The sequence below is a fragment of the Beta vulgaris genome, chromosome 9 (genome assembly GCF_026745355.1).
Source record: "Beta vulgaris subsp. vulgaris cultivar EL10 chromosome 9, EL10.2, whole genome shotgun sequence".
Classification (NCBI taxonomy): domain Eukaryota; kingdom Viridiplantae; phylum Streptophyta; class Magnoliopsida; order Caryophyllales; family Amaranthaceae; genus Beta; species Beta vulgaris.
In genome coordinates, this window is record NC_079210.1 from 23221317 (window position 1) to 23238929 (window position 17613).

General features: G+C 35.8%; 1 protein-coding gene across 1 annotated transcript; it reads right to left on the reverse strand.

Moving 5' to 3' along the window:
• Positions 1–16441: 16441 nt before the first annotated feature.
• Positions 16442–16795, reverse strand: LOC125493535 (proteasome subunit alpha type-1-B-like). Its single transcript, XM_048636988.1, has one exon. It carries the CDS (start codon positions 16793–16795, stop codon positions 16442–16444), a length of 354 nt encoding a protein of 117 aa, XP_048492945.1.
• Positions 16796–17613: the final 818 nt, after the last annotated feature.

Below are 17613 nucleotides of genomic sequence, written 5' to 3' on the forward strand. Positions count from 1 at the left end.
CCTCTCCTGTTTTGATGGAGGAATTAAACATTGTCGTTAAATCCATGTCTCCCATCAAGAGCCCTGGTCCTGATGGTATTCAACCGGTTTTTTATCAACAATGTTGGGCTGATCTTCATCACTCCATTACTGATTTTGTTAATAAATGTCTCACTAATGGTTTCATCCCTGAGAATATAAACAAATCTTTCATTTGCTTGATTCCGAAAAAAACTGCTCCAATTACCATCAATGATTTTAGGCCTATTGGTTTGTGTAACACCATCCTGAAAATTTTAACTAAAACCATTGCGATGCGCCTAAGACCATTTATGGTAAACCTGACTAGTCCCCTGCAAACCAGTTTTGTTAAAGGTCGAACTATAGACGAAAATATCATCATTCTAAAAGAGGTTGCTCACTTGTTTAAACGAATTAAACGGAAAAAAAGTATTATGGCCCTGAAAATTGACCTTACTAAAGCGTTTGATTGTTTAGAATGGTCTTTTATTAGGGAAACGCTCATTGGGTTTAAATTCCCAAAAAAATTGGTTGCGACCATCATGAGTGTTATCACCACTCCTTCCATTTCTGTCCTTTGGAATGGTGAGATAACTCAGGAATTCAAACCTTCAAGAGGAATAAGGCAAGGTGATCCGTTGTCTCCATATATTTTTGTTTTATGTATGGAACGACTCTCCTTACTTATTCAGCAGAAACTTGATTTAAAGTTGTGGAAGCCCCTAATGATAACCAAAGATATTGGCTTATCTCACTTATTTTATGCTGACGATGTCTTCTTATTTGGGCAAGCTTCCTGTGCTAACCTAGATTTAATGATGGAGGTTCTTAATGATTTTGGTATGCAATCAGGTTTGTTTCTCAATAGGCTCAAATCTACTATTATTGTTCCGAAAAAACTTGATCATAATGTTCGTCAATCTCTATCTTCTTTTAGTGGTTTGGCTATCTCTTCGGATTTTGGGAAATACTTAGGAGTTCACATTTCACCAAATTAGCTTAAAAAGTCAGATTATTTGGATTTGCTTGATAAGACCACAGATAGGATTAGAGGCTGGCAAGCAAAATTATTAAACATGGCTGGTAGATGTACGCTTATTAAATCAGTTTTGAACTCCTATCCATTGCACGTTATGCAGACTAATATATTGCCAATAGGGGTTCTAAATGATATTCAGAAAAATGTTAAACGATTCCTTTGGAATAAAGTAGGTCAACGTCACTACATCTCTCGAACTTCTTGGGACCAAGTGTGTAAACCAATGATAGAAGGAGGACTTGGTATTAGGGATCTTAGACATTGGAATCTTTGTTTTATGGCTAAGTTAGGTTGGACCTTTTTGACGCAACCTTCGAAGCTTTGGGTTCGAATTCTAAAAAGTAAATATTGTAAAGGTTCTAACTTTATGGATGTCATTCCTAATGTTTCGCACTCCACTATCTGGCGGGACATTCTTAAAGGGAGGGATCTGCTTAGGCAGGGCTTAATTTTAAATGTCGGTAATGGAGAGGACATTTCTCTTTGGTTCCATCATTGGGTGGGTAAAGAACCTCTATATAAGCTCAAGGACCTAGTGATTCCTGAAGACATAGCGCATTGGCGAGTAGCTCACATCATTCATAATAAGGAATGGAATATTACTCATATAGCTAACTTGCTTCCTCAGGAGATTGTGGACGAAATCTGTGCAATTCCATTAACTAAATTTGATGAGGTTAAGGATGGCTTAAGGTGGCTCTTCACCACTGATGGGGAGTTTTCGATTAAAACTGCTTATAGAAATCTTAATCCCTCAAACTCTCGAAGAATTCAATCTCTTAAAAAATGGTCTAAACTTTGGAGGATTGAAATTCCTTTTAAATATAGAATGCTTTTTTGGAATGTAGTGCATGAAATTTTACCAACTGCTGTTAATCTTCAGAAAAGAATTCATGCTTTTGATACAACTTGTCAATGTTGTCTTCTTGCTACCGAAACACACCTCCATCTATTTAGAAACTGTTTGCATGCAAATCTTCTTTGGAAAAAAAATATTTCAAAACTGCCATTTAGCTAGGGCTATAGATATTCATTGTTTTTTCAACAATGATTGGGAAGATTGGATAAATTTCAATCTTGACCAATCCTTGGAATGGTTACAAATGTTTGTAATAGCTCTATGGCACATTTGGAAGAACCGAAACAAGATGGTATTTGAAAGAGCAATGGCAAGATCCTCATCTCAATTTAATCATTTCTTCCTTGATTATCTCCACAACAAAAATGCTTTTCAGAATCAAGACAAAGTAGCCCCGAATGTGCAGCGAATTACAATATGGAAACCTCCGGTTCATGGATATCTTAAACTCAACACTGATGGATCCTGGAGAGCAAATGATAAGGCTAGTGGTGGAGGGGTGATTAGGCGAACAGATGGTTCTTGGTTTATGGGCTTCTCCATTAAGTTTCGGGCAGTCAATCCGGCAGCAGCGGAGCTCATTACCATCAGGGAAGGGCTTTCTATGGCAAAGGATCATAATATTTCACGGCTGGAGATCGAGACGGATGCTCAAGCACTAAAGATCATGCTGGACAGGGCGGAACATCAGCCTCATCATCAGCTAAGTGCAATAATTTGCGATATCGTTAAGCTTATCAAAACCAACTGGGTAGTGATCTTTCTCCATGCAAAAAGAGATGCTAATATGGTTGCTCATAAATTAGCTAGATTTGGAATGGCCATGGAGGTTGATAAAACTACGCACACAGCCCCACCACCATGTGTAATGAAGGAATACATGCAGGAACTAGTGAATCCAATGGCGTAGATATTTTCAGCTTCTTAGTGTTGATATGTATGAAGATACTGATGGTGTTTTGGATGACAAGCTGTAGTCTATTTATTTTGCTTATTTTGCAGCTTGTACGAAGGAAGGTTATTGTAATGTGCTATATTAAGTAATATATATATTCCTCGTTTTGTGTTAAAAAAAAAATAAAGTATTAACTAAGATATGGTAGATATAGATCTGAGTAAGAGATTCATGAATTGCATGGACCACCAGAATCTAAGGCATATTTTGGTTGGATTCCATGTACGTGGCTTATTTACGTGGTCTATGTTATGGCTCAGAATCCCAGGTATCTGTTGCCTCTATCGATGGTTGTAAACATCAAAACATGCTAATTTTGGGGCGTCTCCTTTAGATTTTAAGGGCATAATCTTTGTAGTTTACTAACCACCAGCAGAATATTCGTAGGGTATAGATTGTGGTTCACTGGTTCACCATCCACGAGTGATAAAATATATCTTTCATCAATTAAGATCGTTTGTCTCATGAAGGACAAACAAAAGGTGAGGTATAGCTTTCATAAGAATCTAGCTTCCTATCTGTTACGATCATTTTTAGATGATGATTAAGTATTTATTATGATACGTTGTATTAGGTCTCAAAGGGTTTAATATTTATGTTAATATAGGAGCCCAATCATATTAGAAAGCCCATGAAAGAAAGTCAACAGAAGTCAAGGACCAAAAGCCATAAAAGAAAGTCAACAGAAGTAAAGAACCAAATGAAATGTTTAGGAGATGGAGGTCAAACGATGATGAGGACATGGGCAATCAACAAACTGATCATGGGGCAAACTATGTGAGTATTTGAACGTTGTCATTCCAGCGCCAGAAAAGGCAGTTATGATTTGAATCATTGATGCTTCAAATCATTTCCCCTCCAAAGATGCATAGGAGTTGCGTATCAGGTTGGCATATAGATACGAGTAAAAGGATCAAGTAAAAGACAACAAACACAACACACAACAACGTTGCAACTTTCTTTCTAGTGTAACCTTAGCTTATAGTTTAGTTCTTAGATCTAGAGCATGTACTAAGTGACGAGTTTGTTCATCTCCAGTTTTAACCGGAACTCATGAAGGTAATCATCTTTGTGTTTCCCCTTTAATTGTCTAGCCTAGATTATCCTCATGTGTGTTATAAAAAGTTATTATAGAAGTTTGTGATTTAATGGAATTACTTGGCTCTAATTAATAGATTAATTATTGCGAGTCTTGTTCTATTTAATGTTTTTCGCCTGAATTAATTAGGCGTTTTAGTTTAATCAATTAGATTACAACAAAGTACGTTAGCAAAGTTTTATCCAATTAAAATCGGTAACCCCCATGGACTAAGACTCATACGGCGCTCAGTATCTAACTATTGGGTGCGCATTGACTTGTTTGCAAAGTCAACCAACTGATTTTGCACCAACACTATCTATAAAAAATATTAAAAGGCGTTTTTATTAAAGGAACGGTACATGACACTCTTTTTAAGAGTCTAATACACATGTTTGTTTACTAGGATTCATACACATGACTGTTGAAATGAAAATGTGAGAGTTTAACCGCTAAGCCAGTACAATTTGAATGCTTAATGTTTCAAAATAAACCATAATAAAGTCTTATAATTATATGTAATTTTGAAGTCATAGACGAGCCATTTAATCTCTAACACTTTTGTTAAGTAATGTTGTAATAACATTCTCGTATCCTAATTCCATTGAAATTGTTATTTTTATCTCCAACTCCTTAAAAGTTTTTTTAAAAACAATTGATCATGACTTAGCGTCCATTTTCCAATTTTGCACTAGACAAAATATTAGAAAAAGCTAATAAACTCAATTATGAAATTTATGAATAATAATATATTTGATAATTGTAATTAACTTGGGGCATCGTCCGAACGATAGGGCTAAAATACTAGTTTAATAGAATAATTAGTGAGTGATCCAGGTGATCATGCATCGAGTTGTTCTCTGTCGTACATTTTGCATAGTCTAGCTAGCGAAAAGAAGTCAAATTCTGCTAGGTAATTAAAAATATTTTATCTATTTGTAAGAGTTGGATTAAAATTTTGAAAATCGAACTAGTTATTTATAGTTTCACCTGATATATCTTTACACCTTTGAGCCTATAATAGAAAATCAAAAGCTGTCAACAAGACCTATGAATGACCCAAATTTTTTAGTGTATTACTTTCATAATTACTAACGGAAGCGAGCTATTTGTCTAAATAGATCAAAAACATAAAAAATTCTCATAGACGAGTGAGGTTCTGGTTAGGGTAAAGGAAGTTACACTACGTTTTTTTTACTATCTATTGGGAAGAAGACATCCTTTTTTCATGCTTCAATTTCAAGGAGTGAATGTAGTATGTGCAGACGGTGCATCAAGTATGAACATACATCATTAACGTTTTTAGCATTAACTAAATTAAATGCACAAAAAAAAAATTAAAGTGTAAAAGTGGAAAATATTTCATATAAAATAAGCAAAATTATAAAAAAATATTTCCTCCGTTTCTAAATAAGTGCAACACTTCTTGTTTTCACGTTTGCCAATGCAATATTTCAACCATTAATATCTTCAATTATCAATAAGTAAAAATTATAAAAAGTTGATATTAAAAAAATTCACATCCAGACGAATCTAACAAGACCCCACATGACTATGCTTTTCCTAAATCCTAAATCACCAAAGCTAATTAAAGTTTAAAATGTGAATAGTAAACACTATGCAAATGTTGCACTTATTTAGAAACGGAGGAAGTAGTAAATAACTAGAAATTTTTTTTATCCAAAATATATTACAAAATGGGTCTCTAATTGTAGATCTATGAAAAATAGAGTCATTGGTAATTTTTTTTCGCTTTGTATTTTTTAAGATATTGCATTTTTAATATTTATAATTGTATTATTTCTCTCAACTGTCAGAATTTGCGTGTCAAAAAATATGACACACGCGTCATAACTCTAGCCAAAACGCGTAGTTTCGGCTGAGGAAAGCCAAAAAAAATTATTTTTCGTCAGATCAGGCGGTGGATCCCACTCTCACGCCTAATCAAGTTTTCACTCACCCAATTCATTTTTTCCCCCAATCATCCCCACTCATCCCACAATATTATTCTCAATCACCATTAAGAGACTTTTTTTTTAAGATTGATGACTTGATCTTATTTTTCATGTGAGTAAGGGTGCTCTTACAGTTCAAAGCTACGTATGGCTAATGTGAGCAAAAATACTTTTTGAAGTTTTCACAATAGGTCATTTTCTGAGATAATTTGATCACTCTCTTGTCTTAGCTTGTTTCTTAACTGCCTAACAAGAATCTCTCTGTCTCTCTTCTTAAAGTATTGTGTATATTTGAAGTGATTTCATCATAACTCTAAAAGTTCTATATCATTTTCTTGAGGTTCAATCTGTTAGTACAATAATAGCATTTTCTTACTTCGTACGTTATAGAGTAATCAACATCATAACTTTGTTATATGTTGGTTCGATTTGCTAAGGATAGATGATAAACATACATGTCGGATTCTAAAAGATTAATTATTATCTTGAATAACCTAACTTATAATTTTTCTTAATATATAAAGTATAATTCAATTTAATATAACTTACCTTGACTTGTTCTATTATAGCCAAGTGGGATGAAAGGAATTTAATAAAACCAAAAAGAACAATTAAGAAAGCTTATAGCTACCAAGGATGTCTTGGCCTAGTGGTTAAGATTGAAGTGCTGTGAACGATAGGTTACAGGTTTGAATTCTCTTTGAAGGATTTTGTCCTCGATCAAGTGTAATAAACTAAATAATATTAGGATAAGTTATGGAGATAATATATTCAATAATATTAGATGATCACAACGTTTTGCTATAAGCTAATTGTGGTTTGTTGGACTAATATGATTAGGGCCAACTACTAGTATTATTGGGTCCTATGAGATCACACAAGTAATAACACTTGGATAATATCCAAACCCATTTGTGAAATGGGTTGGACGGTTTTATGGTGGATGGAAAAGATGTGTAACTTATGAGTTTATTAGGCTCATAATGTATCACATTATGAGGCCAATAAAACCTCATGAAGTTCACTTGTAACCACTCCTATATATTTTGTATTAGGAGTTACATAGTTGATTATCTTTGTGTGTGTCATCTTCTTAAGAGAAAAATCTGATTTTTCTCTCTAGTTTTCCTCCCCATATTTCGGCCCTCATACACCACCAAAAGCAAGTGAGTTTGTCTCTCTTCCGTACTAGCATACGTGGTGATCCAAGTGTTGTTCGTGGACCAACATTAGAGGAACGGCGCTTGACGTTCTAAGGTGATCTCCACTAGAAGTTTGGTGGACAAGAGGAACATACGCATCAAAGGTATAATTCCATACTATTGTTTGATTCATACTAATTTATGCAATGATCTTGGGATAGATGTACAAGTATTTGATACTTGATTTTCAACATTATGCATCTAAGTTCCTACAGTGGTATCAGTTAGCCTATTGCATAGATTAATATGATCATGTTGATGCATGTTTTATTTCATTTTTTAATTCAGTTAAGGGAGGGCTTTATATATAAATTTATTTGCATAATTGATATTATGATGGTAATTGATTGGAAACATTAAAATTGGATTTTTATGTGTACATAAATATATATTATACTCAAAATTGAAATCTCACATCACAAAATATCAGATTTTGTGTGTTAGTTTATGTTTTTTTTAAGAAAAAAAAAACAAAAATAATATAAACCCTAATTTTTTCCCCAAATCAATTTGTTGTAACTTCCATTAAATTATGCACAAGGGTTGTTGATAATTGAATGGGAAAGGGGAAGGATCGCCAGAATTCGACCGCAATGGTGGCAGAGGCGCCGCCGGACTGTGGCCGGCATGGTGGTAGCGCGCGGGTTGCTTCGTGCGACTGGGCGTGCGCTGCTGCCGCGCAGGTTGCTGCTGCCGCGCAGGTTGGTGCTGTCGCGCAGTGCCGTGGCTACCAACACCGTCGGTGGTGACCGGACCTGTTGCGCGCGGTCGTTGCTGGTGGTCGCGGTGGTGGCGGCGCTGAGGTGGCAGTGTACACTGCTGCCTTGGCAGCCTGCTTTCCTTTTTTGTTTTGTTTTTGATTATATTCCAATATTGCAAATTAAATTAATTAATGGTGATTAATTTTATATTTAAGTCATAATTGAATTAAAATAATGAGCTTTAATTTTTAGTTATATAATGATAGTTAATTTTAAAAGGGGTTACTAAGGAGTTAGTAACTACTATTATTATTATTTTCTTTTATGATGTTAATTACATTTTAGGTTGTTACTTGTTAGTATTAATAGTTGATTAATTCTTCCATGCCTTTTTTATGTGGTTAGTCATCATGTTAAGTTTTTTTTTAATATGATTAAATTATATGTGGTGCCTACAATTGCTTTAATTTTTCTTTATGTTTAATATGATTAAATTTGTTAGATCAATATCTTAAAGCCTTTGTGAGACGAAATTCTAATATGATTAAATTTTGTCTTAAGGTACCAACCATAGGATTTAATGTGTGATTAAATCTTCATGGCATTATTATGTTTTAAAGTTGTTAAAACATGATAATTTATTCTTAATAGTTGATTAAAATGCATGTTATATATATTATATATAATATTATATATATATATATATATATATATATATATTATAATATATATATATATATATATATATATGATAATATGAATGCATGCGGTGACTAGTATGGCCCAAAACTTGGATAGAAAATACGATCGCGTATCGTTAATGTATTTTTGTAATCTAAATACGATCTACGCATCGTTGGTATTTTTGTAATATTTTAGTTTATAATTTCAAAAATATTTATTCAAGTAGTAATAAGAAGAATGGTGATTCAATCTTATCCTATGAAGCACAAGGATGGAGATCCATGGTGATTCAACAAGGGAGCCTTAAAGAGTAGTCTTTAGGTTTAGGGGACATACTAGGATCATTTTTTTTTTATTTTATGCATTTAAATGTTGTTTTTAAATGCTTTCTAAGTTTATTATGCTTGTGATTTAATTATTTAAATGTTCACTAGTAATTAAATCAACAATAATTTTACTTAGGTCCCTTAAATAAAATATTGGGTTTTTGCTATTCCAAATAAACACCTACTAAAACTTGATCGTTAGTAATAGGTTCTGCCAAAGCAGAGTGTACTTTCAATCTTGGGCTAAGTAGAGTAAATTTCCGAAATTTGCAAGTTTAGTTTGGTTTGGCCCAACAAAATCATCAAAACGGTTTTGGATTTTGTAGCAAAGTTTTTGGGTTTTGTGTTTGGGTGACAAGCTCTGTCTAGGATTAGGAAGGCTCTCCCCAACGTTGTGGGTAACTTCCTTACCTGGGAGTAATCACCTTAGCAAACACCCATTAACTAAGAATTACAAATGTTGTAATTAGTAAAGGAGTTTACTTACCTTTTAAACTTGGTTTTAAGTTGAGGCCAAAGTCCACTTATAAATCATGTTTGATAGGATCTTAGAACCACTTGATTCAAAAAGGGGACACGTTAAAATTGGTCAAGTGCATAGCTTTTATTTTAAAGTGTTTAAAATTTGTTAAAAGCTATTATGATAAACATACTTATACTTTTTGCATCTTCTATGTAGATATCATGTCTGGTAACAACAATAATTCACCTTTTAACTTACGTTCAATCCTTGAGAAGGATAAATTGAACGGGAACAACTTCCTTGATTGGGAAAGGAAACTAAGAATGTTCTTGAAACCCCGATCCCAGTTTTAACTACTACCTCTACTGATGCTGAGAAAGAGGCCCATAAGGTCGTTGCAGAAAGGTCAGTAATTATTACTTGCCCTATGCTAGCGGCTATGGAACCAAGCCTTCAAAAGAGGTTTGCAAGCTTGGATGCCTATAGCATTATCCGACAGTTAAAAACATGTTTCAACAACAAGCTCGGATAGAGAGGTATGAAACTCACAAGGCTATTCTTGAGTGTTCGTTAGTCGAAGGCAAGCCGGTCGCCACTCATGTCTTCGAAATGATCGGTTTTTCGAGGCCATGGAGAGGTTGGGCTTTCCTTATAGCCAAGAGTTGGCTACTGACATCATTCTGCACTCACTTCATAAGGGGTTCAATACGTTTCGATTGAATTTCAATATGAACGGGTGTCGAAAACCCTTGCTGAGTTGCATGGGATGCTCATGACTGCCGAGCAAAACATCACTATTGCACCTAAGAAGGAAGTTCTTATGGTTCAAAAGGAAAAGGGTTTTAAGAAGGAATGGGCTGGCAAGAAAAAGCAAGATAAGGGCAAGCAAGTTGCCACTAAGACTGCTATTAAGCCACAGGCAAAGGCAAAGCCAAAGGTGGCCGCAAATGCCAAGTGCTTCTATTGTGATCAAATAGGTCATTGGAAGCGTAACTGCCCAAAGTACTTGAAGGATAAGAAGTCTGGGCTTCTTCTTCAGGTATCTATGTCATTGACATTAATTTAGCAACCTCTACTTCTTGGGTATTTGATACCGGTTGTGTTTCTCACATTACTTCGAATGTGCAGGGACTAAGAAGGAGTAGAACTTGGCTAAAGGAGAGGTGGAACTGCGAGTTGGAAATGGTGCAAGAGTTGCAGCCGTTGCAGTTGGGACTTATAGTCTACCTTTGCCTTCTGGATTAATATTAGAGCTTAATAATTGTTATTATGTTCCTGCTATTACCAAAAACATTATTTCTATTCCTGTTTTGGATAATGAAGGGTTTTCATTTACAATTGAGAAAGGTTGTTTCTCTGTTTATTTGAATTCAATGTTTATGCCACTGCTAAGAGGTCTAATGGTCTATATTACCTAGACTTAGACAAAGATGTCCTTAACATAGACAGCAAAAAACATAGATCAAGCGATACTAATCCTACTTACTTATGGCATTGTCGTTTAGGACACATAAACGCGAAACGCATTCAGAAGTTGCATAAAGATGGACTTCTAACATCTTTGACTTTGAGCCATTTGATGTGTGTGAATCATGTTTAATGGGTAAAATGACAAAGTCACCTTTTACTGGAAAGGGTGAAAGAGCCAGTGATCTATTGGGCCTAATACATACTGATGTATGTGGACCAATGAGCACAAAAGCTAGGGGAGGGTTTGGATACTTCATTACTTTTACGGACGATTTAAGTAGATATGGATATGTCTATTTAATGAAGCATAAGTCGGAATCATTTGAAAAGTTCAAAGAATTCCAGAATGAAGTCCAAAACCAGCTTGGCAAAACAATCAAAGCACTGCGATCCGATCGTGGTGGTGAATATTTGAGCCAAGAGTTTAGTGATCATTTGAAGAGTTGTGGAATTCTTTCACAACTACTCCCCTGGAACACCTCAGTTGAATGGTGTTTCGAAAGGAGGAACCGAACTCTACTTGATATGGTTCGGTCTATGATGAGTTTTGCTGATCTTTCGATATCCTTCTGGGATATGCTCTCGAAACTGCTACTTTCACACTTAATAGAACTCCATCAAAGGCAGTAGATAAGACACCATATGAGATATGGAGTGGAAAAGTTCCAAACTTGTCTTTTCTACGTATTTGGGGATGTGAGGTTTATGTAAAGCGTTTACTTTCAGAAAACTCGCCCCAAATCAGATAAGTGTTTCTTTGTGGGTTATCCCAAGGAAACCAAGGGCTATTACTTCTACAATCGCACTGAGGGCAAAGTGTTTGTTGCTCGTCGTGGTGTCTTTTTGGAAAAAGATTTTATTTCCAAAAAGGCAAGTGGGAGTAATGTATTTCTCGAAGAAGTTCGAGAAGAGCAACAAATGGACATAGTTCATCCTATGTTAGAGACAACGACACAAGAGCCAGATGTTGGGCTTGAAGTAGTTCCTCCTTTGGAGGAATCTTCTCCCATAACTGACCAAGTGTTGGAGGACGTGCATCCCGTACACGAACCTCCTACTGTTCCCACTCGAATCTAATTCGTGCGAAAATTCTCAAATTGTTGAGAAGAAAGTTTCTCCTGACGTAAGTCTAGTAGAACAAGAATACCAACCAAGAGGTTTGTTGATTTCTTGTTAACCGAAAATTCTGAGATAATGATTTTAGAATTTGAGGAACCTACTACTTACAAGCAAGCTTTGATGAGTGAAGACTCCGAAAAATGGCTTGAAGCCATGAGGTCCGAAATGGCATCCATGTCTGAAAATCAAGTATGGGACTTGGTAGATTTGCCCGATGGGTACACCTATTGGTTGCAAATGGGTTTTCAAAGTGAAAACAGACAAGGATGGTATTTCATTTACAAAGCAAGGTTGGTTGCAAAAGGGTTCAAGCAAGTTCATGGTATAGACTATGACGAAACCTTTTCACCGGTAGCCATGCTTAAATCCGTTCGGATACTCCTAGCGATCGCCGCCTTTATGATTACGAGATTTGGCAAATGGATGTCAAAACCGCTTTCTTGAATGGGTTCTTGAAAGAGGATGTGTATATGACACAGCCGAAGGGTTTTGTGGATCCAGAAAATCCTAGGAGCGTATGTAAGCTTATAAAATCCATTTATGGATTGAAGCAAGCATCTCGGAGTTGGAATCTTCGTTTTGATGAGACAATCAAACAATTTGGTTTTCTCAAAAACGGAGAAGAGTCTTGTGTTTACAAGAAGGAAAGTGGGAGTAACATAGTCTTCTTGGTCTTGTATGTAGATGACATACTTCTCATAGGAAACGACATTCCCATGCTTGAGTCAGTCAAGGAATGGTTAAAAAGTTGTTTTTCTATGAAAGACCTTGGAAACGCTGAGTACATTTTGGGGATCAAGATCTATAGGGATAGGTCTAAGAGGATGATCGGACTTAGCCAACGAACTTATATAGATAAGATCGTCACTAAGTTCAACATGGAAAACTCTAAGAGAGGCTTCCTACCCATGCAACATGGAGTGTCGCTTAGCAAGACTCAGTGTCCTTCTGGGCCTTGATGAGATTAAGCGAATGAGTAATGTTCCTTATGCGTCAGCTATAGGGTCCATTATGTACTCCATGATTTGTACTCGCCCAGATGTTTCATATGCCTTGAGCATGTGTAGCAGATTCCAATCAAATCCAGGTGACGCACACTGGAGTGCAGCTAAGAATATCCTAAAGTACTTGAGAAGGACTAAGGATAATTTCTTAGTGTATGGAGGTGAAAGTAAGTTAATTGTTGAGGGTTACACAGATCGAGCTTCCAAACTGACAAAGATGATTTCCGATCCCAATCTGGTTTCATCTTTTGTCTAAATGGAGGGGCGTGAGCTGGAAAAGTTCAAAGCAAAGCACTTGCCTGATTCTACAACAGAAGCTGAGTACATTGTCGCGCAGATGCAGCAAAGGAAGCCGTTTGGATGAAGAAGTTCATTCTGGAGCTAGGAGTAGTGCCTAGTGTTGGAGATGGTATTGTTTTACATTGTGATAACAATGGTGCCATAGCTCAGTCTAAGGAACCAAGATCACATCAAAGATGTAAACATGTACTTAGAAAGTTTCATCTCATTCGAGAAATCGTTGAGAGAAAGGATGTAATAGTTTGCAAGGTTCATACGGATAGCAATGTCGCTGATCCTTTGACTAAACCTTTGCCACAGCCCAAGCATGAGAGTCATACTAGGGCTATAGGGCTTAAGCATATAGGAGAGGGGGGTTTAATTGTGTACTATTTACTTTTAATTAGTTCACAGTTATAATTACTCGCTTTGATATGTTATGTTTATGTTTATCAATAAAGTTTTGTTCTTATTTAATCTTGGTTTAGTATTAAATAAAACGTTCAAAGTATTTTATAACTTTTGATAGAATTGTCAAATACGTGATTTGACAAATGGAACTCTATCCAGTGAACAGGAGTTATAATATACCTTAGTCCCTAGTTCGAATCATTAAGTTGAACGTAAATGATTCAATTTCATGGACTAGATTGCAAGTTGATTGATAGCGCAGTTTCATGGGCTATAGGGACATGGAGATGTCTAGTCATTTGCATAGGCTTGTATAGTTGATACACGCTGGGCAGACCTAGTGGGAGTTCTCTAAAAGGTTTATGAGACTCTTATTAATATATTTAGTGGATTCCTTTGACATGAGTATGAAACTGTTCTTACTTAAGGATTAGTATTCTGACGCTGCAAAACGCCGTGCCGTAAAAGGAGGTTATAAAAGCAGCGATCGGAACTGCTATGAATTGAGTGGGAGCTTTGGTCATACAAGATTGGATAAGTCCTCCTAAGAGTTAGGATTGGTGTCTTGGCCTCTTGAAGAGTGAGAACTGAAAATGCATGGCCGTGCTCAAATGGATTAAGAAGTTAATCATTTGTTTCGACAGTTCGAACTCAGATTTCAAGGAACGACTTGAATATTGGTATGATGAACATATGATGTTATCATATCATCAAGTTAGACATTAAGCGACTTAAGGAGTTTGAAGGTTACACACTTGTTCTTAGACAAGTGGGAGATTGAAGGATTTTGTCCTCGATCAAGTGTAATAAACTAAATAATATTAGGATAAGTTATGGAGATAATATATTCAATAATATTAGATGATCACAACATTTTGCTAGAAGCTAATTGTGGTTTGTTGGACTAATATGATTAGGGCCAACTACTAGTATTATTGGTCCTATGAGGTCACACAAGTAATAACACTTGGATAATATCCAAACCCATTTGTGAAATGGGTTGGACGGTTTTATGGTGGATGGAAAAGATGTGTAACTTATGAGTTTATTAGGCTCATAATGTAATTATGAGGCCAATAAAAACCTCATGAATTCACTTGTAACCACTCCTATATATTTGTATTAGGAGTTACATAGTTGATCATCTTTGTGTGTCATCTTCTTAAGAAAAATCTGATTTTTCTCTCTAGTTTTCCCCCATATTTCGGCCCTCATACACCACCAAAAGCAAGTGAGTTTGTCTCTCTTCCGTACTAGCATACGTGGTGATCCAAGTGTTGTTCGTGGACCAACATTAGAGGAACGGCGCTTGACGTTCTAAGGTGATCTCCACTAGAAGTTTGGTGGACAAGAGGAACATACGCATCAAAGGTATAATTCTATACTATTGTTTGATTCCTACTAATTTTGCAATGATCTTGGGATAGATGTACAAGTATTTGATACTTGATTTTCCGCATTATGCATCTATGTTCCTACACCCTTTCCTCTTCTTTGTACTTTTTACTGCCTCCGTAACTCATATGGATAAAAAAACAACTTATAGCTTCCACTCAAAGGAAAAAAAAGAGCTTATAATAGCTTGATCAATTGATCACTAGGAGATTTGAGCCCACGTCCTTATTATACACTATTGATTTATGGAGCTTGTACCAATGTGATAGTTTCATAGCTGATGTTATTGAAACATAGTTGTATACTTGTACTTAATGAAATTCCAATGCGTGGGAACCCAATGCTCACAACATGATTCTACCACTAAGGCTCCGTTTGGTAGGGCGTAAAATATTTTTAGTGTAAAATGATTTTCATGGAAAACAATTTACAATGAAAAACACATTTCCTAAATTAGTTTTCCGTTGTTTGGTTCCATGTAAGAAAATAATGAAATGAAAGGGAAAGTAAGGAGGTAGTGAGATGAGTGTACAAGAGAGATAAAGAAAACAGTTTTCCCTTCATTTTGAAGGGAAAATGGTTATCCATCATTTGGAGAGTAATTTTACCCCAAGGGAAAATGGTTTTACATTCTTTTGCCAACCAAACAATGTAAAACTGAAAATAGAGGAAAACCGTTTTCCGGAAAAACGTTTTACGCCCTACCAAACGGAACCTAAGTGTAAAGTGTTCATTGAGTTGGGTAATCTTTATTGGCCATAACGTAACTATTATATACTGATTGGCTATAAACATGTTGACCTTAAATTCATGATTTTATATGAACTTATTATTAATCCTAAACTTAACTTATCAAAATTTAGTTTGCTTGAAATAATAAGTAAAGATTATAAGGTGGAAACAAATTATGTGAGACTTGTTTCATGCTCTAGTGTATGCTCGTAACTTGTAACTATTGTAAGTAGTCACGTAACCTCATTACGTCAAAGACGCCGCTCAAAAAAGAATCCCAACGCATGCATGCAGCATGATTATAAAAATTAAAGTAAAGATAAAGGGTGTTACATACTCCAATCGCTTCTACATACTTGTTTAGGTTATATTATACATATGATTTGTTGGTTTCATCATTAGAAAATTAAAGAGACAAGTAAAATAGTATTGGTATTCCAAATTAAAGAAAATTTTATGTTGGAAATAAAACAAGTTTTCGAGGCTAAAGAAAGATGAACAAGTATGAAGGGAATTTAATTGGTATGCCGTGGCAAATAAGAACCACTCACTTGAAAAGGATAATTCGGCACAACCGAGATGCACAATTCTATTCGTCATTCTCTAAGGTTAACACAATTCTCTTACACAATACACTTTTGGGTGAGAGGTTGGAAAGAATTCTTGGGATTCTTTGGGATTCTTGATTAAGGCTGATCTCCTTTCCTTAAGTTGTTCATTAGTCTTCCTTGGGGAAGTCCCTTTAAGTCGAGTGAAGCGAAGGCTTATCCTAAGAGTCACATGAATATGCCCAAGAAAAGAGCGAAGAAATTGGAAGATGATTATCAAGAAAAGTGAGAAGGGAGACCCGGGCCTTATCAGCAAGTTGAACAACAATGCATCCAACAGGGAGAGAAGACTCGTAAGTGAAGGAATAGTTGATGCATTCGGATCTCATATATCTTGAGAGAACACGACCATCAGCAGTAAGACCAACAATAGCCACACCAATATGGTCATCAACCTTGAAGATCTTACGCTGATGAGAGGAAAGTTCAGATTGGGCTTTGTTAACACAACCCAATACCACATGGGTCTTAGATCGAAGGCCAATTGCAGCAGAACCTTGCTTCACTGCTTCCATGACGTATTCTACCTGAAACAGACGTCGAGCGGGACTCCATGTTGTTACGTTGGTATCGTACTGGTTTCTGAACATCTTCCACAACTTTGATTTCGAATGTGCTTAGTAATTTGAAATCAACTCAGACTCTTAAGGAGGAAGGTCGAGGGGGTTTTTGAAGAGGATGATATAGGGAAGGGGGTTTCTTTTTGGGCAAGGAAAAACCAAAGTGAAAAGACTATACTATGATAATTTAAAGTGGGGACAAAAGTGTTCATAAAGGCAAAAACCATCCTAGGAGAAGAAGAGCTTATTTGTTATCCTTTTTACATTGAAAAATTATCAATGTGTTGTGACAAAAATATAGAAGGAATGTTACTGAAAGGAATTTATCAGAAAAGTATTGTATATGAGTTGAGTGTATTCACTTCTTACAAATGACAATATTTATAGATATAATGTAACAGCCCCCGTCCTAGCTTATGTTAAATATTAATTAAAACTATACTTTTAGCAATAGCGGAAGCAATATCATAATCAAACGTTACGGAGGCTGTCACCTGCTGGAGTCAACCCATTAATATGGCTGAATTGACTCTACGAGCTACACTTAAATTAGACATTCATCACACATGAAATTAGGTTAGTTATTACAAACCAAAGTAAGATTTTAACGTAAATTTAATCAGTATTCATAAAACAAAAGTAAGTCTCAAAACATGATCATGTTCAAGCTTGCATCTGCTATGATAGTTGAGACATGACTTCACTACATCCCTTCCATCGGACTACCTGAGCTTGCTTTTCCCTGCACAAGAGTCTGCCCCACCAAGACAGGT

Excerpts from the sequence above, each read along its gene's own strand:
- LOC125493535 (XM_048636988.1), bottom strand. The coding sequence starts at position 16,795 with ATGGAAGCAGTGAAGCAAGGTTCTGCTGCAATTGGCCTTCGATCTAAG.